This window comes from Monodon monoceros, unplaced genomic scaffold, assembly GCF_005190385.1.
Source record: "Monodon monoceros isolate NGI ecotype Baffin Bay Population unplaced genomic scaffold, NGI_Narwhal_1 Super_Scaffold_21, whole genome shotgun sequence".
NCBI classification, from domain to species: domain Eukaryota; kingdom Metazoa; phylum Chordata; class Mammalia; order Artiodactyla; family Monodontidae; genus Monodon; species Monodon monoceros.
In genome coordinates this window covers 86,975,101-87,002,192 of record NW_021703778.1, presented here as the reverse complement: position 1 = coordinate 87,002,192, position 27,092 = coordinate 86,975,101, and the positions used below count along the sequence as shown (strand labels likewise).

General features: G+C 37.0%; 1 protein-coding gene across 2 annotated transcripts; it reads right to left on the bottom strand.

Annotated features, from left to right (window-relative positions):
• Nucleotides 1-1,328: 1,328 nt before the first annotated feature.
• On the bottom strand, nt 1,329-27,092 carry SLC30A4 (solute carrier family 30 member 4). Of its 2 annotated transcripts, XM_029238460.1 has the most exons (7): nt 26,315-27,092; nt 18,251-18,397; nt 5,590-5,743; nt 3,920-4,121; nt 3,099-3,204; nt 2,182-2,316; nt 1,329-1,565 (listed from the first exon to the last, which is right to left on the bottom strand). In XM_029238460.1, the coding sequence occupies exons 1-7, from the start codon at nt 26,703-26,705 to the stop codon at nt 1,411-1,413; spliced, it is 1,290 nt and encodes a 429-aa protein (XP_029094293.1). In that variant the 5' UTR covers nt 26,706-27,092; the 3' UTR covers nt 1,329-1,410. The 2 variants fall into 2 exon arrangements, with proteins under 2 accessions (XP_029094293.1, XP_029094294.1); XM_029238461.1 differs by lacking the exons at nt 1,329-1,565; nt 2,182-2,316; nt 3,099-3,204; nt 3,920-4,121; nt 5,590-5,743 and adding an exon at nt 16,091-16,347 and having other exon boundaries at nt 26,315-27,089.

Here is a 27,092-nt window from a genome sequence, read left to right as displayed (position 1 = left end):
TGCATAAAGATAATCTCAAAACCAACAGTTGCAAAATGAAACATGAATATTCACAGCTGCCTCTTTAACACAATTGTTACCAATTAGTTGCATTTGCTCTGAAAACTTTTATGCTTAGCCTCCCTACAACACAGATTTCATGTCCATCCCCATTCCCCTGCTTTAAAAAACACACACACAAGGTCAAAAACCCTTGAAAATTTTGTTTTCTCAGAGTAATATCTTGCCCCAATCCCTCTGGGAGTTTCTGTTAAGGTATTATTATTGGAAAAACTTCAAAATTACATCCTAGGGTTTCTGGATTCCATGGAGAATCCCTAATCCATATCATCCAGCCAAAATTCTCTGGAGGAATGTGGTTAATCTACACATGAGAGGTGAAGGGCACACTGAACCTTAGCTTCCCAGAGTTTTACCCTGAAAGGGCTCACACAGATTAACTGGTATGGAAGCAGGAAGGAAGCAAGGTACCAAGCAAACTTTCTGTACAAAAGGTAAAGCAGTTCTTAAAAGGACAGAGGATCATTGTTTACCTTTTGCAGTCTCTTGCTGTTCTTAAAATAATTCCATGAACAACAAGTGATTTCGGGAAGACTTAAATCTGAAACTCCACACCCCATCCTCACTCCCATATTTTGTTTTAAATTATCATATAGTAATTTGAGTTTATGATTAACTTCTGCTATTCAGAATAATATTGAAAATATTTCCTAAACAATTTAATGACAGTGACCACAATATGTAAAGATTTGGTTCTGATAAGGTTACAAATAACCAAAAATGCTAACTTTGAGATTCAAAACCCTGTAACGTCTGGAAAAAGTTGATTACAAATTGTTAACAGTAAGATTAAGACTTATTTGTGAAATCAAACATTTCTGAAACTCTAGGAATACATGCTTATTCCACTCTCTGGATAATTAGTAGTACTTTCTGAAATCTGCTGAGAAATAATTTTGGTAAAAAGAGAGCTGGGTGTCAAATTCCAGAAGCTGGGTTCAAGATTACATAATAAAAAAATTCAGTTTTCCAGCACTGGCTTGATATAAAATGGCCTTTAAAAAGGATTTTTAAATGCAAATACTGAATTCTTGATGCTTCCTTTAAGACATGTACTGTCATAATTAATGAAGTACGGTCTCGGATTGTCTTCTATGAGGTATCTGTAGAGTCATGTCTCATTCTGTAAACAGTGTTTTAGAAACATCTTCGTCTGAAAATCATGGTGAAGTCTCATTTTGCCATTAAACAGAAAGTAGCACTGTCAGGCTAGAGTGACTGTTTTGAGAGACCAGTGCTTGATACTGACACAGCTGTCAGGAATTCCATTTCTCATTTAGGTGTGCATTTATTGCTCTTACATCTGTGACTGCAGGATAAATAAGGCGGTAGTCTCCAAAATGTATACAATTAGGGACTGGAACTCTGACAGTTTGCACAAGTTCTGTCCACTTCTTGCCTATAACTCTGAAGCTGAATAGTACATTTATACATGCCAAACGTGTTCAATAATAAATGCTTTGCTTTGGACTGTACTTCCTCCCATTTAGATGAACTTCCAGGAACTGCAAGGTCAAGAAAATATCATTACTATTCATTGTATACAGTTACACATTAGTGAACAAGACAAAGGGCAAAAACAATCTTATTATACTGTGAACAGATTTTTATTAGTTTGATTTCTACCCTCTTGAAGCTATTCTGTTAGAGAAGTATTTCAGTTTACAAAGCCAGAATGACTTCTCATTATTCCAATCTCTGTATTCCACTCTTGGGTAGAGAAAAAATACTAGACATCAATTACAAGTCTTTCATCTTTTGTAGTTTTTAAAATAAACCATATGCATGTATTATTTTGATAAAAAAATAAAAAGCTGTGAAATGATTTAAAGAAATAAAAACATAGAGTTTAGCTTTTCTTATATAGAAAAAACATGGTAAATATACTTTGTGCCTTTTATCTGAAGGGAAAAAATCAATTTGTAATATCTCATCAAAGAGACAGAAAATTATTGCTCTGCCAACAATAAATTGACCTGCAACTCACGTTCTGAAGAGCCTCACCCTTCCCTTAAAACATATCTTTCCATCAGAAAAGTCTTCCTATTTAATCATAAGCACAGATGTTTAATTCCAAAGATAGAAGTCCACCAACCCCAGCATTCACCGTCAGCAACTTACTTAGCTGTATGTGTACTATGGCAGTAGGTTTTCCTGAAGTGAGAGACCAGATATTTAAATCTTCCACTGAATATACATCTTCTATTTTCATCAAAGCTTCTTTGATATAGTCTACATTCAAATGGCTTGGTACACCTATTCAGAATGTATCATTTATAAGTAAAGGTTATTTTGAGAAAAAATTTATATATTACTAATAGGACATTTTTTTAAAAAAGAAACCAAATGGCTTTACCAAATTCAGTTTAAATGAACACTTTAAAATATATTAAAACTTTAAGATAAACTATGCACACATATAGCAGGATATATACAAGAGGTTAATAAATACTTAGAAAATGTTCATTCTCACTAAAAAGAAATGTCACTCAAACCAGATGACTTCATCTAATAAACAAGCTAGGATAGACAAAAAAGAAAAACGAACATACAATAAAGATAAACCTACTTCTGAGAACTTATAGTTAAATGCTTATACTTAATATCAGTAAGGCAGGGATGTTGGAAATAGAATAGCAAGTTAAATGGGAATTACAGACTTAATAAATAAATTATTAAACATAACTGTATTAAGAATCATGAGCTGCATTCTTGTCCTAGGTCCACAGTTTATTAGCAGCATGACCTTAATGAAGTTATGTTACCTCGCTGAGGCTCAATTTTCTTGTTGGCAAATGGGAATAATAATGTCTGCCTTGCCTACTTTTCTTGGCTATTATAAGGATCAAATGGGTAATAGATGGGAGAGTGCATTGACTCCCACATGTTTTTTACATGTAAGGTGGTATTATAGACTAATAAGTATCAGTAAAAAGAAAGACATGGCTCCTACCCTGGAGTATTCCTGCCCCTCACCAACAGCCCCAATCTGATTTAGGGAAATAATAAACCCACAGTGGGGATACTAGAGATCTTACCTTCTAGTATTATGACTACTGTGTCCCATACGATTCGAAAGGTTGTAAAAGCCACAAGTAATGAAAACACATATGTACAGATGGGATCAGCAATCTTGTATTCTGGCTGAAAAATGACAGATCAAAATTGCGTGATTAAATACAGACAGTCATAAAACAGTCTGTAAAGCAAAGTAAGGCATACTCTGTCCCCTGTTCTTTAGCAGGACTGGAGCACATCTTTAAAACTTGGATAATGCCAATTGAGAAACGTCTTCACTCTTTCCTAGACTGTTTAAATGCCTTTCTTTGTGAAACCTATTGTATTTCCAGAAGTTTAGTCATTTGTTCCACTGTTTTCCTCTGTGCTTTCTCTAAATCTTCCACCCAGAACCATAGACTATCAGAGCTGGAAGGAGTTTTAGCAGCCATCCATCTGGTCTAAGCCCCTCATATTAAAGAGGAGGGAACTCAAGTTTAGAGTTGAGGGACCTGCTCAAGGTCAAAGCATTAAAGGCAGAGCCAAGACTAGAACTCAGATCTCTGGATTTCCAGAGCACTCCAGTGCACATTCCACTACCTAGCAGTTGAGTGACAAGGCTTAGAATTGAGTTCTTCAGTGAAGGCACCACCAAAGCCAACAGATAAGTTACCCCGTGAGGTTGACACTATTGTGTTTGGTGCTAATAAAAGAGATATACTGATAGTTCAAGTATGCTTGCACAATGCAAAATGAATAGGACTGGCACAGGTGTCTAGTATACTGATAAGACAGTCACCTTTAGTTTTAATGTTGAAATTAAATATATATTTTAAAATAAAAATACTAGCAATCATGTTACCTTGAATCGTATGATGTATGCAGCTATTAGCACACCAACACTCTGTACCAGATCCCCCAAGGCATGTACAAATGCAGCTCTCACTGCCAAGCTATCCTGCCCATGGTTCTGTCCACATCTAGAACCTGTGGTAGGAGAATTTGAAGGCAGGGAGTGGGAATGGGCATGATGGTGACCAGATTGGTTCAATAGCAACCCCATTCTGTTAAAAATAAAAGAAAAGATTATTATTCTTCCTAATATTATTGACAGAAATATTTGTTACTAATCAGACACTAATGAGGCAACATGGAACTCATTCATTTAATAAATCTTTGAGCACCTATTATGCATCAGGTACTGTTCTAGGTGTTGGGGTCAAAACAGTGATAAGTCAGGCATATCCCTATCCCTATGGAACTTATGTTCTAGTAGAGAGGGCAGAGAATTAACAAATAAATACATAATGTACTGGTGGGCAATGCGAATGCTTTGAAGAAAAGTAAAGCATTGCAAGGAGGTGGAGAGTGATGGGGAGTGATCAGAAAAGGCCTCACTAAGATTCTGAGTAGAGACTTGAATGAAGTCCGGAAGCAAATGGTGGTGGAAGAGTGTTCTAGGCAGAAGGAACACCAGGGCGAAGGCCCTAAGATGAAAATGTGCTGTATGTGTATGTGCTTAAAAAAGCAAGACAGCCATGGTGGCTAGAATAAAGTGAGCAAGAGTGTTGGGAGATGAGTTGGAAGGGCGGCTATGGTAAAAACTTTTGATTTTATTCTAAGTATTAATGGAGGCCACTAGCACAGGGATTGGCAAACCATGGTCTGTAGACCATAGTTGGCTCACTGCCTGTTTTTATAAGTAAAGTTTTTTTTTTTGTAAATAAAGTATTATTGGAACACAGCCATGCTCATTTGTTTACATACTGAATGTGGGTGCTTTTGTTCTGTAGCCGCAAAGTTAAGTAGCTGCCAAAGAGGCTGTATGGCTCTCAAAGCCTAAAATATTTATTATCTGACCCTTTACATAAAAAGTTTACTGACCCCTGGTCCAAATGATTAGGTATGTAACTTAAAGATTTTGTAGTTTTTAGGAAAAAAAGTTGGTAGTTACAAAAAAATCTTACTAAAATAAAAATATTGTAAAAGTTAAAAAAAACTTTGTCCTACTTAAATTCCTGATTGTTAGGCAAACTTCAGTATACCTGAGCAAACCCATGAGAAATTTGTAATTCCAATAGTGTTTTATTAACATTTAGAAGAAAAATTAATGTACTACATAACTTTAAAATACATTAAAATATCACTGCAGGCTACTGAATGCATACATAATAGTCTCTAAGTTCACAGTACTTGAAAATATTAATGTGAAAACAATACAGAGTATATGATACTATAATGGTGGATACATGTCATTATAAATTTGTCCAAACTCATAGAATGAGTTTAACACCAAGGGAGAACCTTCAAGTGAACTATGGACTCTGTGCTATAATGATGTGTCAGTGTAGGCTCATGGTTTGTAACAACTGTACCACTCTGGTGGGGGATATGATAACCAGGGAGGCTATGCATGTGGCGGGGGCAGGGTATATATGGGAAAGCTCTGTGCCTTCCGCACAAGTTTGCTTTGAATCTAAAACTGCTTTAAAAAATAAAGCCTATTAAAATTTTTTTAAAAATAGAGCTTACATCATATTAACTGCAACTCCAACAGCTGCGGTAATGAGCATTATATCTCCATTTATTTCATATTTCATATGGATAGTTCTTTGGACAGCTTCATATAGGAGGAATCCCATAAGTATATACACCAACAGCACACTAATCATAGCTGACAATACCTCTGGAGGGAAAAATATAAAAAATAAATACATTTGCAGAATGGTCATTATACTTTATATATACGAAATACTGTACAATCTCTTACTTATATCTTCTTTCCTCTAAGGAGATAAAAGCACTACATTATTTTTGTCATATTATTCTTCCTACTTAAAAAGTGATTAGTAGTTTGCTTTAGATCCTCCACTAATTCACTCCCACCACTCCCCGCCTTCTCCTCATCTCTTTAGGGTCAAATTATGTATATTTACAGACTATACACATGATAAAAAAATGAAAAAACTGAGAATAAAATTTGTAACATACTTGACCACAGGCTAATTTCCCCATAGACGAGTATACTTACAAATCAATAAAAAAGTGAACAACCCATAAGAAAAATGGGTAAAGGACACAAATAGTAATACACAGAAAATAAACAGAAATGGCCAATTTATCAAAATCAATCATAATACAAGAAATTCAAGTAAGAATTCCTTTTTGCCCCTTACTAAATTGGCAAAGATTAAAAAGTTTGATAACAGCCATAGTTAGCAAGGATATACTGGTGGAAGTATAAAACAGAACTATCTTTTTGGAGAGCAGTTAGTAAAACTAATAAAATTTTAAAATGCATATATTCCTTATATTCTAAAAATCTATCCAGTAGAAACACATCCAAATGTATGCAAAGGTATCTACAAGGTTTTTTACTGTAGCTTTGCCTGTAGTATAAAAAAAGATCTGGAGACATCTTAAATGCCCACCAATGAGGAACTTAATGGATAAATTATGGTATATACATATAATGGGATACCATAGAGTCATATATATAAATATGTATTTTTAAAAAATTAAAGTATAGTTGTTAGTTTCAGGTGTACAGTAGAGTGATATATATATATTCCTCTTCAGATTCTCTTCCCTTATAGGCTATTACAAAATACTGAGTATAGTTCCCTGTGCTATACAGTAGGTCCTTGTTGGTTCATTTATATTTAAAAAAAAGAAAAAAAATCAGGCAAATTGATAATCACAAGAAAGACAGACGAGAAAATGTTATACCTGAGAAGTGAGACTAAGAGTTTGGGGAATTTATTTTTCACTTTATTCTTTTTGGTAACGCTTGAAAAGTTTTAAGTTTTTACTATAAACACATTTACCTTTAGACTAAAGAAAAACAAACCCATATTTTAAGGCATGTATGAATGCACTTTGACTCAGGATTTCCTTTTCCAGGAGTGATATACACACTCTTGCCAACTGAGCTGCACATGTGCAAAATGAGGTATGTTATGAAGCTATTTATCAAACATTGTATATAATAGCAAACAAGTGAAAACAATTTAAAAAAGTGATTAGTAGGGGCCTTGTAACATGGAATACTATGCAGCTTGGAAAAAAAATTAGGCTGTTTATGTTCTGATAAGGAGTCATCTTCAAAATACAGTGTTATGTGAAAAAAGAAAAGTATACAACAGTATATATGGTATGTTAGCATTTGTGCAAAAAGAAGAAAGAGAATATATAAATAATGATCTGTACATGCAAACTCTGGAAGAATATACAAAATACTGATAAAAACTGATTATGAGGAAAATGGGTGGCTAGGAGACAGGGATGACTTTGCACTATATATGCTTTTATACCATGTGAGTTTTCTACCATGTGAGTATGAAGTAGAAATAATTTTATATCTTTTCAAAATAATAAAAATAGGGCAATGTACATTTTAAAATAATTATTATATAAAACTAGTGTTGACACTCAAAACAATAATAGCAAGAAAATACACAAATTTTTTTTCTTTAAAGAAACCAGATATTAAACTTTTAAGTGTTAAAAGTTAAAACAATCTGGAAAATTGTTATCTGGGTCAACTCATTGCTCAAAGGTTAAAGGCAGTTCAAGTATATTGGACTATGATCATTTTTATTCCACCTCATAAATTACAACACAGAAAAACTATCTAGCAGTAAAAAGTTTTTTCCCAAAGACATTTCATTAATATAGCCAAAACCCTAATAAAATTCTGTGCATCAACAGGTACTGGAATAAGACAAAAAACATACAACTCCTATTCAAAACCATGATTCATGTATTCCTGACATACTAATTATCATACTTCATAGGAGACACAGGCTTGAAGAAGACAGAGAAAAAACCCCAACTGAAATATACAAAGCTGTGGAGAGACTACCATATCAAGTCTAGACTCTAAGCCCCTAAGGATATAACCAAGTTACATTCCACATCACATTTACTGTAGCATTCAGCAGAAAGGCTGGCATGTAACATGTACTCATATATTTGTGGATGGATCTGTAGACTAAGTTAGGCTGAGCAAGGGAAGAGAAAGGGGTATATATACAATTCAGAAGGTAAAGCTAAATATGAACAATAATTATTTACTAAATCCCCCAAAACAAGATTAGGTTAAAAGAAAAGAATTAAACCAAATAGGGACTTCCCTGCTGGCGCGGTGGTTAAGAATCCGCCTGCCAATGCAGGAGACACAGGTTGGAGCCCTGGTCGGGGAAGATCCCAAATGCCGCGGAGCGACTAAGCCCATGTGCCACAACTGCTGAGCCTGCGATCTAGAGCCCGTGAACCACAACTACTGAGCCCACGTGCCACAACTACTGAGTCTGTGCGCCTAGAGCCTGTGCTCTGCAACAAAGAGAAACCACAGCAATGAGAAGCCTGCGCACCGCAACCAAGAGTAGCCCCCGCCTGCGGCAAATAGAGAAAGCCCGTGTGCAGTAACGAAGACACAACGCAGCCAAAAAAAACACATAAATAAATTAAAAAGAAAAAGAAGCCAAATATAAGACTGAAAACACATGGATTTCTTGTCTTAAGTTATAACTGCTGATGGCAACATATACATATATAAATAATATAAAGAAGAAATAATTTAAAAATTTTGAACTATAAAATCTCATGTACTAATGGTAGGCTCCTCATTTTACTCGTGAAGAAAGAGAACTTTAATTCTCTTTAATATTGGTATGTAAAAGATATCAATCCTTCTCAAACTCTTCTGAAAAAAAAAAGAAGAGAACTCTAACCCTGTGTCAAGCTTGAAGCTACCTAGCAGTTAGGACACCAAAGTTTTAAAGGTGCCCTAATCAAATTTTTAATATGAAATTATAAAGCAATATACTTCATAAAGATTAACAGCTATACAAGTTAATGACAGAGAGATGTGATTGCTTATGAAAATCTAAAACCAATAATTAAAAATTTCAAAACCCCTTGTAATTAGGTTGGCCATACTTTCCAGTTTTCCCAGATAGTTCCAAGTTATGCCTGTTATCCTGGCATAATTGTTAAAAGTGTCCCATTTAACTCTCAAAAGTGTCCTAGTTTGGATGATAAGATATATTGTTACCCTAGTAGGTGTGCCAGATAACATAGCGGATGCCTAGTTAAATCTTCATTTCAGATAAACAACTAATTTTTTCCATATAAGTATGTCCCCTGCAATATTTCAGACATACTGTCATCCTGAGAGAGAGAGAGAGAGCAAGCTAAATCTGGCAACACCCACATCCCAGTGATAGTTTTCCTAAACACTGAAAATGATCTTTTTGTGAACCCTCAGATAAGGCAAAACCACATTCAAAATAAAGTAAAATGAAAGTCAAACTAAAGCATAAACAAAGCTCTTGACAAGGAGGATTCCCACCCTTTGAAGGCCCTAGGTCCCTGCAGCTGAAAACTCAGTTTTCCACCACACAGTTTTCACCCATGTAAGTAGCACAAAGGATCCTAATGCCTGCCCATAGTTAAGAGTAATGGAATTCAACTGATTCCTAGAAATTCCCAAAATGACATATTAGGATATTGTTATCAAAGATATGCCTTATTCAGCAATTAATAGGAATATGCCTCATATCTAGTTTCCCTGGTGAAAAGCAAAGACATTCATCTGTTATTTTTTTATTCTAATGACCTGTCAAAATGTCTTCTAAACAGAATACTGATAAATGCAAAAGCAAAAAAACTCAAAATTTTAAGTAGATTTTTAGGGCTGAGATTTATAATTGAGAAGTATAAGGCACAGTAATACCATATAGCTAAAATTCCTAATAGTAGTTGTATGATCATGCTGATAAAATGAACAAAAAGCTCTTTCACTGTGAATAAATTAAACTTTGGTGAAATATCATGAGTAGAACTAATTAGTGTTTGAATTTTTTTCATATTATTTTAAATATGATGGAATGCAGATAAATATAGGCAGGATTTTTTTTCTCCCACAACATTTAAGAGAGAAGGAAGCTTTCAATCAACAACCAAATTATGACTTGCTCCAGTCTTCTCATTCTTGCCCTGTTGCCCTGGGCTGGTATCTGGTCACACAACATACAGTAAAATTTTTCAAGATGAAAGGAGTGCACGACAGGTGGATTTTTCATTTTCTAAAGGAGACCCAGGAACTTTCATAAATGAAACGCTGGATTTCTGTGAAAGTTACTACCCTATTCATTTTGGACAAACTTGACTAAATGGAAATTTAGCTTAAATGAAAAACTCTTGAAATAGATTTTTATGGAAATTGTAGAAACCTATTATTATAGTAGTTCTAACATATTTTGCTATTTTATTCTACACACAAATAATTATATCACTCCACCTGGCTGAACTGTAGCATTGGAGGATGGAGTAAGATGAATGAATAGGTGTTTTTTGTTATAACATCACTTGGGTCTTTTTATTCAGCTGAAATATAAACAAATGTTTATAGTCAATGATATAATAAAGACCAAAATATACCATGAATTTCGCATATAGAGAATAAACAGTTTTGATTTGAATGGCTAATAAATAGTAAGAGCAAAAATTAAATGGGAGAAAACACAGATGATTATCAAGTTTTGATAGGATAAAATATGAAAAATGTTTATTGCACATTTTAACACATCTATAAATTGCCAAAACTAGAGGTTTTCAAGGTTCACATGAAGAATATTGAGTCCTTCTCTGACATCCTGTTATTCTCCATCATAGTACCTTATTCTTTCTCTTCACAGCATTTAATACAATTTATGATTATATTGGGCTTATGTACATATTTACTGCCTGTCTCCCCACCTTATAACATTACTCATTCATTCAACAGGTAACTTTTGAGCACCTACTCAGTGAATGAGTAACAATCTGCTTCAACTATGTAAACCACACTCAACTCAAGCATATTTGCTTTCTTACGAGTGCTGCCTAGATGTACTGGCCTATCATAACTGTTATCTTTGCTAATGCTATGATGCCAATAATGTATATTTCCCTTAAATTATATTACACTTGTCTTTCTGTTGCCTCATAGTAAACATCTAAAGTTCAGGTTTCAGAGGTCTATAAAAATGAATAGGGAAGGAAAGTGGAGACATAGTCTCTCTTCTACTTTCTTTTTGCTATTTCTCTTTTCTACATTCTTCTAAAAGCAGATAGGAAGGAGAAAAGAAGGAAATCAGTGGGCTGTACTGGATTTGCCTAGGACCTCGAAACTATTGATAGTATTTTAATTCCACCTCATCCACAGATGAGGATGCACTCAGGATAAAGACATCATGTAGGATTTCAGGGGCCCACTGTTGCCACCAGAATGCTAAGCTACACTGCAAAGTTTGTCTTTGGATCCTCTCACCTCCTACTCTGAATCACCTCCTGTTTCCTGCCTTCATACCATTCCCTATAGCCCACACCCAAGGTGCCCAGTGTGCTCAAGGTGACTTTTGGCTATCCAGTGTTGACCACCTCACTCATGTCTTACTCCTGCCTCAGTAAAAATTCCCATTTCTAGCATGTACCTATTCTTTTCCTATAGATGTTCGTGTGATATGAAATAACTCTAAGATGTGAATATAACTAATAGGAATAACTCTTGTCAGGGGTGGGAGGAAGTTGTTAAAATGAATCACTAGGGAGAAGCGTTGTGGGGCTTTTTTTTGCTGCACGTATGGCGGAAGAGATTTTTTAGCTGAATATTTTCTGTTCCTTTAGTAAGTATCAGGAGAAAAATAAAAAACTACATAGAACTAGCATTATAACCATATACCTACCTCAGGACAACCATCATCTAGTCAGATCTGCCAAGGTCTTTGTTCAGTAGAATGACACACTGCTACTAAAGATCCCTGCACTGTCACTTCATTATTAACCTAGGCTGATGATTTTATTACCAAAGTAAATCTTGCTTTTTATTTCAAATACAGACAACTCTGCTTACTACGGTCCTTTCACATGGTCACTATCTTTATCTAATCCATGCAGTCTCTTCAGCCCAAGAACTGGAATAGTCATATAAATAAAGTCAATTACACTCATAATCCACAGAGAGAGATAAAAGTAGAAAGCAAGCAAGGGATTGGGCTGTTCTCTTTAGAATAGCATGTCCCCTGAGACATAGGCTATTCTTCCTAAGGATTTGTGGGATTTCTCCTACAGTGTGGCTTCATGAAGTTCTAAGTTTTAGTAGCTTCCAGAATAAGAAGACATACCCAAAGTCAAATAAATCCAGGCATTTAAAAATAACTCACATATAGTTCCTATCCTGCTCTTCCTCTTCCCACAGAAGAGCTGCCATTGTAGCTCAGTGTAGTGTAATAAAGAAAGAAGAAAAAGAAAAACCTTGAATGATTTTACACAATCTCTGAGTTCACATGAAGGAAAGAAAGTACCAACAGAATGGACCTGACTCCTGGGACAGCGAGTTTGGCTTACCCCTCAAATCTAAAACTACCTTTCTCTCACCTTGACTGAATGATTTTTGCTAAAATAAATTTTGTTATATTGTCCCAAATGTTACCAAATAACTGAGTTAAAAAGCACATCTTTAAAAATTGTTATTTAATCATCAGGGTGAATCATCTTGTTCTCCTCCTACCTAGCTGAGACAGTTTTGCTAAGAGGATAAGAATTCCGATTAGGGGGAGGGGGGAAGGCAGGTAGTTTTGGAGCATGGAGCATTTTGAGAGATATAAAAAGTCTGGGTAAGATGATAAACTGGCAGGTAGAAGAGGGAAGGAAAAGAAGACTGGAACTAAGTTTTACTGATAATTTACTCTGTGCCAGGTACCATGTTAGGAACTTATACATTATCATCCGTATTTTACAGTAAAAACCCATACTTAGATTAAATCATTCTTCCAAAGGTCATACAGCTAGTAAAAGTGCAGATCTCAGATGTGAACCAAAGACAATTTAACCACAAAACTCTAAAAGAGGTTAAGTACCAAAACAAATAGGATCAGCCCCTGACTGAGATAAGGAAGAAGAAATTCCCTTCTGACTAGTTTCTTAATTAGTCCAAAGGACCTATAAGCCAGGCTATATAACCCAGCTATGTTACAGATCAAATAATTTTTTATAGTTTGTGAGCATAAACAGATTCAGAATTACAGATAAATGTTTTCAAGTCCCAAATATTTTTGTCCCAAAATTTCAAAAATACTCCTACTCTCAGTTTAGAAATTGGTTTAATTTAACCCAAACACAAATGATTTGTGGATCATGAGCTATACTAGATTATCTGTTTCAGTTTTCATAACCATATTTACTCAGTTTGAATATGCAACAATTTGATTAATGATATCTTATACAGCACTTATTAGTGCCAGACCCATGGAGTTTAATATTTTCTGTTCCTGTCCCTACTTAATTCATGGTCTAGAAGGAGACATTGTTTCATAAAAATATCTATAAAAATGTGATAAATGCTATTAGACATGTATAAAGTGTTATGAGAAAACAAAAAGAAAATTTAGGGTATGGTACTACTACTATCTGACTCTCATTCACAGACACACACCTCCAGTATGCTGCCTTTGCATAAGAAAGGGTGGCAGGGAGCAGGATATGAACATATATATGTATTTTCTTATACTTTCAAAAGGAAATGCTGGAAGGACAGGCCAGAAACTAATTAAAATGATTGCTAATTAGGAGTGGGGCAGGAGGATGGGCTGGAGGGGACAGAATGAAAGCGAGGCTTCTCTGAGTAAATCTTTTCTTTTAAAAAATAATTTTTGACTTTTGTGACATGTTTTACATATTTACAAAATAAATCAACAAAGAAAAAACCAACTCCTGTCCTACCACCCATGCCATTAAAACAAGGCAAATTCAACAACACAGTAATAAACCAGAAGTTTCTTAGGGGGGATTCCTTCTGCAGTGTTCTTTAAGACCTGAATTCCCAAGTCTTGGTAGTAGAGGTCATAAGAGGCACACTGTCTAAATGTGTCCAATGTAAACAAACCTTTCCCTACGAACTTAGAGAGATTACTCGTGAGGTGGTGGAATTTTACAGCACACAAGGACAGCCACTGCTTTGGTTTATAGCTTTATTCAATTCTACATATCTTTGTTGTCTTTTTAATCCTCCCCACATCATAAGTTTTTCTTCCATTACTTCAAAGAGCAGGATAAGTGAAATAAGTCTTATCTAGATATATCCTTATAAGCTTTTGTAATACAAAGAAGAAAAAGAAGATCCCAAAAAGGCCCTGCTAGTGTGAGGATGTGATTCCCTCCCTAGCTCTGGAAAATACCTGTCTATATCTTAACAATTCTCTTCCTTTTATTTTTTAGATGACTTAAAAAATTTTAGATAAAATTCAAATAACAAAATTCACCACTTTAACAATTTTGAAGTGGACAAATTCAGTGGCTTTTAGTATACGCACAGGCTGTGCAACAATTACCACTATCTAATTCCAGAAGACGCTCATCACCCCCAAAAAGAAACCCTGTACCCCTTAAGCAGTCACTCCCTTTTATTTTGTAAGTCTCTTTTTCTGAGGTTCTTAATAATACAACTTTGGACCTCCCAGATTATTCTTTTATAGTTTTAAACTTTTTCTTCCTGTTTTTATTTTTTTGTTCTGTATTCTGGGAGACCTTTTTTTTTAACTATTTAAAAAAATTTATTGAAGTATAGTTGATTTACAATGTTGTGTTAATTTCTTCTGTAGAGCAAAGTGACTCAGTTATACATATTTATATGTTCTTTTTCATATTCTTTTCCATTATGGTTTGTCAGGATATTGAACATAGTATAGAGTAGGACCTTGTTTATCCATCCTATATATAATAGCTTGCCTCTGCTAATCCCAAACTCCCATTCCATCCCTCCCCTACCCCTCCTCCCCCTTGGCAACCACAACTCTGTTCTCTATATCTGTAGGTGTGTTTTTGTTTCATGGATATGTTGATTTGTATCGTATTTTAGATTCCACATATAAGTGATATCATATGGTATTTGTCTTTCTGGGAGACTTTCTTTTTTTTAAAATAAATTTATTTATTTATTTATGGCTGCGTTGGGTCTTTGTTGCTGTGGGTGGGCTTTCTCTAATTGCGTTGAGCAGGGGCTACTCTTCATTGTGGTGCGCGGGCTTCTTATTGCGGTGGCTTCTCTTGTTATGGAACACAGGCTCTAAGTGCATGGGCTTCAGTAGTTGTGGCTCATGGGTTCAGTAGTTGTGGCTCACGGGCTCTAGAGCACAGGCTCAGTAGTTGTGGTGTAGTTGCTCCGTGGAACGCGGGATCTTCCTGGACCAGGGCTTGAACCCGTGTCCCCTGCTGGCAGGTGAATTCTTAACCACTGTGCCATCAGGGAAGTCCGAGGCTTTCTTGATTATATTTTCTAGTCCTTCTATTGAAAAAAACTTTTAAAAAATTTTAGTAGTATTTCAATTTCAAAGAGCTTTTTCTGTATGTTTCTTTTTCAAAACATTTTACTGTTTTATTATTCTGGGTATATTAATAAGATAATTGAAAACATTTTCTTTTGTTTCCTAAGTCACCTCTCTTTCCTGTACAACAAATTTTTGTTTGTCTGTTTGTTTGTTTTTTAACTTTCTTTCATGCTGCTGGTTTTTCCCATTTTCTGAAAGATCCTTGGGTGTCCATTCACATTTAGGGTAATAGGATAGGGAAACTGTCCTTTGCAAAAGGGAAATGCTGGAAGGGTAAGCCATAACTATTTAAAATGGTTACTAATAAGGGGTGTAGAGCAGGGAAGACTAAGACAAGTGTATTACTTTAGTGTGAGTATGTGGGGAACCAAACTATAAGGCTGGAGAACCCTGAATTCTAGTATGAAAACGAATTATTTTGGAGCATCAACATTCACACTAAAAGCCTCAGCTTTCTCCAAACATTTGATTCAATTTCCTTCTGGAAGAACTATGTGGTGTTTACATGGGGGAAAATGCGGACCGCCTGAGTGGAGGTGGCGGTGGGAGGAAGGTAGGGATACAGTGGACTAGTGGGAGCAGTCTCTCATTTGCAGTCATTCAGTTAGTCTTGTTTTCAGCCCCAATTCTCACTTCTGCCATCTCTGTCCCTGAGTCTTCTTTGGAGTTCTGTTGGGCTGGTCCAGTTCTACCCTAGTGTTCTCCAGGCTGTTGCTTCTTGGCTTGTTTCTTTCTTCAACCCACTCCCATCTACTTTCCAACTTCCAGAAATTTCTGAAAATGTCTTGGTGATTGGTGACTCAACCATTTGCTTCTCTGTGTTGATTTGGTACTTTTTATTTCAATGGACTCTCAAATGCTGACCTCTAGTCCACCATCTTGAAGTAGTACTTTTAAGGAAAGGGAAAAATTTGACTTTCTATAGAAATGTACAGAAATACAATAGGACCAGTCAGTTCTATTTTCTTTCATCTTTTCATAGTACTTGTTATCTGTGACTACCTAGATAAACACTAAGTACTTCTCTGATATTTAATAGAATTTTCATGATTATGGGTTCTTATCATTTGTAGAACTTTCTATGTTCTGGTACTGCATGTTTCTGAGGGAGAATTCCACTGTTTTCATTAGAATTCCAAGGGGTCTATAACCTAAATGAATGCACTCTCTCAAATAGTGTTAGAAGGGAAAAATCCCCATTCCACGATGCTATGTTTGAGTTTTGATCTTAAATTGCAGGTGTTTAAATCACACAAAAAATTAAAGTTTAAGAATAATTTTGAAGTTTTTTAAAAACCCCAAGGCAATCAGTAAACAAATGGATGTATAATGTGTCAGCTAGAAGTGGGAGTTTTTTTTAGGAACACATCCAAATGCATTATGTGTTATTCAGTTGCTTAACAAATAACAGAAAGGCCTCACTCAGGGTTTTACTGCTCTTGTACAGCAGCTGAGGGTGCTGAGAAATGGGGATGCCAGATAAGTTCCCAAACTTACGACCTGGATAGCTACTTGGAATACAGCCATTCAGGTAAAATGTCAAGTTTTACACTAGAAGACCCAGCTACTAAATTATAGGAGATCTAGATGTTGAGTTAAGATTAGGCTAAAAAGTAACAAAGAAGGGGAGGAACTGAATGAAATATTAGCCAAGAGTGTCATTGTCTACACAAAATAAAACTGCAAGATGTTAATTCTGGTTCTTTAAGACAGGTTTTGCTGAAGCTGCCTAAATCAATTTTTGGGTTCTAAGCAAAAAATTGGTCATATGGCGCTTCATATACTAATTCAGGTAATTGTTTTATATGTATTTTGACAATAAGTAAAAATTAAAAAAACCACTAACATGGCAAGAAGAGCTGTGTGGATAACAATGTATGATTTTAACCTCTCTTAATTAAATGTTAATATTTGTTCAAAATAGGAAAATATAAATATGTGTGCATTGTTAAAGAAAAAAATTCAATGACACTTATTAAAACATGGTAAAGAAGACTTTAATACAGTTGGGGGGAAGCTGTCAAGATTGGTATAGGGAAGCCTTGTTGAAAACAGGCCAGGGTGATGAGACATTACCTGGGAATAACCCATCAAATATTGAGAGTGGAGGTTCTGTTAAATTGGTTTGGCAGAGTTCTTCCTAAAACTAGGTTTAACAAGGAAGTACAGAGATGGGCTTGGGAGACAGCTCAGGAGACTGACAAACGTTTGGTCAAGCAAAGAATCTTTGTTAGCATTTACAGTTAATGGCCACAATGAAGGTCAGCCATACAGTATGTTATACATATTATAGTAGTGCCTAAAACCTGGGCTATAAGTCGCTTTGGTTGGAATACCTTAAGAGAAAGAAAAGCTAATGCTCATTGATGAATTAAATCCATGTGGTTTTGCTTGGCTCGATAAACTGAAGGTAAACTTTTTTTCTGTTAACACCTTCAGGACACAAGGAACAACATTTGAAGATTAATGATTACCATATAATTTTATTTTTTTGGCCACGCTATGTGGCATGTGGGATGTGAGGTCTTAGTTCCCCAACCAGGGATCGAACCCATGACTCCTGCAATGGAAGTGTGGAGTCTTAACTGCTGGATTGCCAGGAAAGTCCCTGATTACCATATAATTTTATATGTGTAAACTATTTAGCTGACTGAACTGAATGTACCCTGGAAGATATATATCTGAATGAATCTTATTTGTCTATTTTCATTTGCTTTGTTCAAACAGACTATCATCAGAAAGATTTCAGTTAATCAAAGGTTATAGTTCATTGTGGTTTTACTATAAAATTTTATAAACCAAAGAAACGCCCAATTACCTACCTAAGCGATGAAATCCAAAGGTGAATCTTTTGGTTGGTGATTTTGAAGATAGCCACAAAGCAAGCAGGGTCAGTATGATGGCACTTAGGTCAGTTAACATATGAAGTGCATCTGTCATGATTGCTAGGCTATTTGCAATGTATCCACCTTAGAGTAAGGGTGACAGGAAAGAAGGAATAAATTAATTAAAATAATAAACATAAGCAATCAAACCAAAAATATGCAGCATCCTACAAAACATGAACTTCTAACTAAAGTTAACTAAATACTTATCCTATTGCAATTAAGTCAAGGTATCCTGAAATTTTATGCAAAACATTAACTATGCATATTTTTCTAATGGTGAAGATGTCCATTTCCAGGAACAGATTCTCTGAGGAGTAAATGACCTTAAAAAATTTAAGAGCCATTAAATGGGGGCTGACACAAAGAGAAGTTTTGTGTTTTAGCAATACAGTTTTTACTCAACCTACTAATTCTACTATTAGACAGTGAAATTAATAACCACCGTATCTAAATATTACAATAAAGCTGAATAAAAGGTAGGTATTCACTTGTTTGGGAGGGTTTGAACATAAACTGAAGAAATTCACAAAATGTTCATTAGTTCAAAACAAAAGATAAAAATTAACTGATTCTCTTAGGTATAAACAGCAATGTCTCCTAATAGAGGGATAAAAGATGGTATTTAGAATACAATTTTTATATTAGTTTTCCAGTATTATGTATTATCATACATAATAATAATGTGTATATTTCATATATGTGGGTGTGTATATGTATGTATTTTATATATGTATGTATATATGTGTATATATATATACATAATAATATATATATATATAATGTGTACATATATACATATATATACTTATTTATGACCATTATGGCCAACCAATTTTCCTAGCACCATAGAATAAGTTTTTATAATATAATACAGGGTATTCAAACTTTTATGTATATCAGAATCACCTGGAAGTTTTGTTAAACTATAGACTTCTTGACCCCACTCCCAGAATTTCTAATTCAGTAGGTCTAGATGGGGCCTGAGAATTTACATTTCTAACATGTTCCCAGGTGATGTTGATGCTTCTGGTCTTGTAACCACACTGAGAAATACTGTTATAATGTATAGCAGAACTTCATGATCAGGATGTTGTGACACATAAGTGTGCTGAGATGTTGATTCCCCTATTCCTGGGATGTGTATGCAGAGTCAAGAGCAGCAGGAGAACTGGGGCTGGTGATCCTGTAGTCACATCCATTTACTCCAGCCAGTGTGCTCTATAGAAATATCATTTTTTATGTATTCCCTTACATGAAAAAGCTGGAATCACTGACAGAAAATACAGCTTGGCAGTTAATAACATGGGGCTTTGAAATCTCAGAGACTGAGCAAGTTACTTACCATTTTTGAGGTTCAGTTTACTCATCTATAAAATAAGGATAATACCCTAAAGCCACACTGTGCAATAAAACTGAGATGATGGAAATGTTCTATCTGCGCTGGCCAATAGAACAGCAACTAGTCACAGGTGGCTTTTGAGAATTTGAAATACGGCTAGTGCAACTAAGGAATTGAATTTATTTAATTTTTGTTAACCTAAAGAGCCACATGTGATGATCACCAGCAAAAACAGCAGAGTAAGGACCTATGAAAATCATCTCCTCCATAAAAGCCATAAGAACATGGGCAAAAATTGTCCAAATCAGCATTCTGAAAACTATGGAAATTAAACAAAGGCTGATACAGGTAGCATTTATTCAAGGAAAAAGGCTGAATCTTGGTAAGAAGCTCACTAGCTCTGTGGCACTTTAACTTGCCTTATACCCAATCTCCCCCTCTTCAGTTCTATGGTAGCCTTGAAAACTAACAAGCAGCAACCACAGTGAAAACCTCAGCCTGGCAGCCACTGCAAGGAATAGGATGGCGTTAGAGCTCCTTAAAAGCTCCATTGCAGGCTTCCCTGGTGGTGCAGTGGTTGAGAGTCTGCCTGCCGATGCAGGGGACATGGGTTCGTGCCCTGGTCTGGGAAGATCCCACATGCCGCGGAGCGGCTGGGCCCGTGAGCCGTGGCCACTGAGCCTGCACGTCCAGAGCCTGTGCTCCGCAATGGGAGAGGCCACAACAGTGAGAGGCCCGCATACAGCCAAAAAAAAAAAAGCTCCATTGCCAGGAAATTGTCATTATTTGACCTGTCTGGTGGTTCCCTGGGAGACTATACTTGCAAGGCTCTTTTTATTTGACTTGACTTGGGGCTTGGCCCTGGTGCAAACCTCGGTCAGTGTTTGTCAAAAACAATCAGAGGCAATTGTTTAACACAGCAGCTGCCTGAAGCAATAATAAGTGTGTATCATGTGTTCTGAAATTTTACAATGATGTACCTGGTGTGGGATTATTTTCATCCAATTTGGGCTTTTATTGACTCTTTTTTAAAAATTTATTTATTTTTTGGCCGCATTGGGTCTGCGTTGCTGCACGTGGGCTTTCTCTAGATGCAGAGTGGGGGCTACGCTTCGTTGTAGTGCACAGGCTTCTCATTGAGGTGGCTTCTCTTGATGCAGAGCACAGGCTCTAGGTGTGCAGGCTTCAGTTGTGGTGAACAGGCTCAGTAGTTGTGGCTTGTGGGCTCTAGAGCACAGGCTCAACAGTTGTGGTGCATGGGTTTTGTTGCTCTGTGGCATGTGGGATCTTCCCAGACCAGGGCTCAAACCTGTGTCCCTGGCATTGGCAGGTGGATTCTTAACCACTGCGCCACCAGGGAAGCCCTACTGACTCTATCTGGAATTGTATACCCTTCAGTTCTGGGGAAATTTCTTTTTCTTTTTCTTTGGAAAGGATTCTCCTTTTTTTTTTTTTTTTTTTTTGCGGTAAGGATTCTCCTTTTTTTTAAAAAAAATACTTGGTTGCGCTAGGTCTTAGTTGCGGCAGGTGGACTCCTTAGTTGCGGCATGTGGGCTTCTTAGTTGTGGCATGCGAACTCTTAGTTGCAACACGCATGTGGGATCTAGTTCCCTGACCAGGGATCAAACCTGGGGCCCTGCATTGGGAGCGTGGAGTCTTAACCACTGTGCCACCAGGGAAGTCCCTGGGGAAATTTCTTAAACTGTGTTGTTGATAACTTCTTTCCTTCTGCTTTCTCTATTCCCCAGACTCCTATTATTTGGAATTTGAACTAATATACTAATTTTCTTGCCTTTTTTCTCCCATTATCTTCTCTTTTTGCTATATTCTGTGAGAGGTGACCTTAATTCACCTTCTAATTTGTCTGGAGTTAAAAATTTTTTTAAATGTTTGTATTAGGGCTTCCCTGGTGGCCCAGTGGTTGAGAGTCCGCCTGCCGATGCAGGGGACACGGGTTCGTGCCCCGGTCCGGGAAGATCCCACATGCTACAGAGTGGCTGGGCCCGTGAGCCATGGCCGCTGAGCCTGTGCATCCGGAGCCTGTGCTCCGCAACGGGAGAGGCCACAACAGTGAGAGGCCCGCGTACCGCAAAAAAAAAAAAAAAAAAAAAAAAGTTTGTATTATTCAAAAGCTCTATTTTCTACTCTGAATTTCTTTTAAAAAGTAGCCTATTCTAGTTTCATGGATTCATGATCTTATTTTATCTCTGTGGATACTTATTGTATTATTATACTATTATATCTGACTGGCTCTTAAACAGGTTTTAATGAACTTTCCTTATTTTAGCCTTCCTCTTTAACCACACTTATAGGGGTACCTGGTACAACCAATTCTGGGCCTGCTTAGGATTCTCTAGTGTAGTTCTCAAGTGTAGTCCTCAGGGTCAGCAGTATCAGCATCTCCTGGGAACTTGTTAGAAAATCCTCAGGCCCTACCCTACCCCAGACCTACTTAATTAGAAACTCTGGTCCAGCAATTTGTTTTTTTAATAAGTTGTCTAGGTGTTTCTGATGCATTAGTGTAAACTAGATTGGTTCTTGGCTTTCCCCACTGCTTGTTTAGGAGTTGGCTTTCTTGGGTCAAGTCAGTTACCTATTTTACCTGATTCCTTTCTAGTTTGTGTTGCTAGAGTCTCCTCTCCAGTTTTCCCCACCTGTGTGGAGATATATATTCCATATATATATGTTGATATATATTTACATGTATATGTATATATGTGTGTTTATGTGTATATATGTGTGTGTGTGTGTGTGTGTATTTTAAATCCTTTTATTGTAGTTTAAGAGAGTACAACTAGATGCATGAGTTCATTTGCCATCTTTACCTGGAAGTCTGTTTGCATTCATTCTATAAGTTTTTTCATTCCCAATAAAATGCAGCTGTTAAAACAATCAATAACTGTTACTAAATCCAAAGGATATTTTAGTTCTCATCTTATCAGGCCTCTCAGCAGCTTATTCCATTTTGAAATACTCTTTTCTTCAGTTCTGGGATACCCATTTGCCTTCTGCCTGGCTTCTAAAGTTGTAGTTCCTCAAAACTGGGGCTCTCTAGATAATTTTTTCTATTGCTATGGCATTACATACTGTTTCTCTCTCTACCTTGACCTCCCTTGTGAATGACAGACTTATATATAACAGATAACTAGATGTCTTTACTTGTCTATTTCACATATATATGATACTTAACATGCCTAAAACAACCCTTGAGCCCATGCTTAAATCCTGCTCTTTATTTTCTCCCTGGTTCATAACTGACATACATTCCCATATGCTCAGCTGCTTAGGTAAGAAATTTCAGAATCATTCCTGATACTGCTCTCCCATCAACTCTCACATTCAAACCATTAGCCATTTTGCCATTGTTACCTCTAGAATGTTTCTCAATCAGTACATTTTTCTCCATCCACTCTAGTTCAAGCCATAATCATTTCTTGTCTGGACTTCTGCAAAAGTATACTTGCTTCCACTCTTGTACCCTCCAATCTACTCTCCATATGAGTCAGAGTAATCTTTTAAAAAGATAAATCCCATCATGTCAATCTCCACTCCAAAGCAGTCACTGGCTCCCCATTGTACTTAGAATTAAAGACTAACCTCATTTAATATGGTCTCTCATGACCTCTCTGGTCTGGTCCCCCTGTCTTACTACATTCTGGCCAAACTGGTCTTCTTTTTAGATCCTCTTAAAGAATTGAAGGTTTTAGGAGTTTTGAACTTGCTGATTTCTTTGGTCGAAAAAATCTTCCTCCATTCCCTTTGCTCAAATAACTCCTAATATTCTTTTTTTTGGTTTAACTGTATGTGGCTCATACATATACCATGTCCTGCTGGACATGTCTAAACTATGTCTTATAGTATCTTGTTCTTTTTCTTCACAGTACTTAAGGCCATTTGAATTTTAAATTTATTTGTGTTTATTAATTAATACCTGTGTCCTCCACTACAGGAAGATATAATGTCCTCCAAACATTAGATTAAGTGTTTTAGATAGTAGGGAGCATAAGTTTTGTTCTCCATTGTATATAGCAAGTACTTAAAAAATACTTGCTGAATGGAAAGAATTGACCTTGCCTAAGGTCTCAGAGCAAATCCAAGATTCAAAATCAAGTTTCCCCTTTCAGATCTTTAAAATACTTCATTTTAAAAATTACTCCATACTTCCTACATAAGATGCTTTATTTCTAAGTGCTTTCGACACACTTCAATAAATGCTCTACTGTATACAATTTAATTCTATGTAACATTCCTAATAATATTGTTAATGTCTATTCTAAGTACTAGCATCTCTACAGTGTTTAACAAAAGATTTTCATATTTGAAAATAAAGTTAGTATTTGAAAGGAAATACTTATTGTAGCTTTCACAAATCATTTACCAAGTAAGAGATTTAAATAATGCTAAGTCAGGACAATTATATCTTCGTAATTTTTATAGGTATAAACTCTAATTTTAAGGGGGAAATTGTGATTAATGTGATTTTAACTTCAAATATTAACTTCAAGAATCACTAAGTCTGAATGACTCAATATTCTAACTGGGAATTTGGGCAAGTCATTGACTCTTTTTTTTAAAAAATAGATTTATTTATTTATTTTTGGCTGCATTGGGTCTTCGTTGCTGCACGCGGGCTTTCTCTAGTTGTGGCGAGCGGGCTTCTCATTGCGGTGGCTTCTCTTGTTGCGGAGCACAGGCCCTAGGCGCACGGGCTTCAGTAGTTGTGGCTCACGGGCTCTAGAGCGCAGGCTCAGTAGTCGTGGCGCACGGGCTTAGCTGCTCCGCAGCATGTGGGATCTTCCCGGACCAGGGCTTGAACCCATGTTCCCTGCATTGTCAGGTGGATTCCCAACCACTGAGCCACCAGAAAGCCCCAAGTCATTGACTCTTAATCTGCTGACCATGCCTTATCTGATCTGTTTCACTTATGTCTTTAATTTCTTCATAGCTTAAACATTTATAATTCTCTAACAGCAATCATTAACTAATTAAACAAAATTTTATTGAGTGTTTACTCTGTGCTAGTCATTGTGCTAGGTGCTGGTAATTCAGCTTATATTTCAGTGGACACTGATATTAAACAAGTGAATATACAAACAAGATAATCTCAGGTGCTGAGGGCTTTTAAAGCTGGGGAAGGAACAGGGGAGAAGAGAGGTTGACTTTAGGCAGTTGGAAAGGTCTCTAAGAGGTATCTTTTGTGATGAGACATGAATGACAAGAAGGCAGCCAAGAGAAGATTTGGGAAAAGGCAGTCCATATAAAGCAGTGCTTTTCAAAATGCAGGCCTTGACCCAATTGAAAAAACGGTAGAACACAGCACATGAAGTAAAATTTTTGTTTTAGTTATTCATATATTTATACAAATGTATATGTGTGTGTACATACATACATAACATATGCATGCATGCTTACACGGGTCACAATGTTAAGTGTATTTCTTACTATAGTGAACTCAAAAAAGTTTGAAAGCCAGAGGGAGGGAGACCACTCAGTCTGAAGGTCTTATGGGCAGGAAAACAGCTTTGTGAGTCATAGGGAGAAAGAAGGCCAGCATGGCTGAAGTGAGCACTGGCGAGAAATGGTATGAAAAGAGGTAGGAAATGTATTTAATTTTCCTGCACATAACCTCCAGCCAGCATCTTAAATCTGGACTGCCACCTTTGTTCTTGTCATGGTTCATCATTAAGAGAACACAGGAGGGAATTCCCTGGCGGTTCAGTGGTTAGGACTCTGCATTTTCACTGCTGAGGGGCCGGGTTCAGTCCCTGATCCGGGAACTAGGATCCCAGAAGCCACACAGTGTGGCCAAAAGAAAAAAAAAAAAAGAACACAGGAGAATAATCTCCCTGCTTTAATGTCACTTTATCGTCACTAAAAGAAGTTAGCAGTTACACTAATGTGACTCTGAAATTAATATCTAAACTGAGCATGTATTTTATAGTAAGATTGCATTACTTGAATAATTAAAAATGAAAAATAAAACCAAGTTCTATAAAACCCAGGGGAGCCTTCTGGCCTTCAGATCCTCCTTATAATGAAAAACGGTGAGGTCAGTTAGCATTATTTAGCTTTGCAAATTTCTTGAATATAAATACAAAAGGAAATAGTAAGAGACCACTTAATTCAAATGTAGAGGGAAAAAAATCAAGACAACGGGACTGTAGATGTAGCTTTTCAATTACCCAATTAAGTGTCCTCATAATTTATTAATATTTAACCTCTGCGTCCTCCGATCGCTTAAAAAAGAAAAAGGTGGAGCAGGTGTTCAGTAAGGTCCCTTCATACTGTAAAATTTTATGATTCTAAAAAATTGTAGAATCATTTACTATTTTAAATGTTGCAAAAATTAACCTGTGTTTTATCAGGTTTTTTTTTTAAAGAGGAAGTTACATGATATATAATGAAGATAATGTCCTTAACTTTACAGTAGATGACACAGTGTTTGGAGAATCAGAAGAAAAGGTCAGAGTTATCTTTGGAAGTTTGTTGTACCTAGGTTGATCTGCACTTTGGAACCGTGAGGCCTTTTCACATCAGTATATTGATAAATAACAAGCTTCCTAAAAAGAAAGTTTAAACGCCAAGTTATGTGTAACTACAGCTTGACAAAGACTCTCCAAGGCAAGGTAAATGGAAAGTGAGTTGGCAACACAACTCACCTACAAGTTCTCCAATCATGAAAAGCAAGTAAAGAACGGCAGCAATGGTCAATCTGGTTTTCACCTTTCTCTGCGTCAGCAACTCTCTCTGTTTGCTGCAGTTGTCACAGGGGTCCACCTTCAAACTCAGCTGACTGTTGGTCAAAGGTAAGTCCTGGTCCAGCAAGGAATCATCGTCGGCCTGGAGGGCCGGGTGCGCCCCGTTAACAGGCCTTTCCGGGGTTTCAGAACCATCGTCGGCCACCACAACTCGAAGTTTGTTAAACCGAGAAAGCCCCTCATCCCCCACCTCGTCCGAGAAGTCAAAGGCGCTGGTGTCATTTAAAAACAGCGGCGCATCATCCTTCCTCAGCAGAGATTTGAGGCGCTTCCACACGCCGGATCCGGCCATGGCAGAGGCTGTGCGGCCGCGGCGCCGAACGGCTCGCTGCAGGCGGACAGCCGGCGGCTCCTACTTCACCCGAGTGCCAGTTCCCGATGGCACTGCCGCGCGTCCCTCCCCATACTGTAGAAAACGAAACTCATTATAAATTAAAAGCGCCCCAACAAAGCCCACAAGTTCCGAAGCCCGGAGCGGCGGGGGAGCCGGGGCTCCGAAAGGGGGGAGCGCTCTACCTGGGGAGCCGCCGCGGTGCCGCCGCTCATCTCCCCGCCCCCGGTCGGCTCGGCGGGGCCGGCACGCACAGCTCGACCCGGAGCTGCGGGGCAGCGGGGCCGTCCTCGCGCCTGCGGCGCCCACAACTCCAGGCCGGCTCCCCGGGTCTGGTCTGACAGGTTC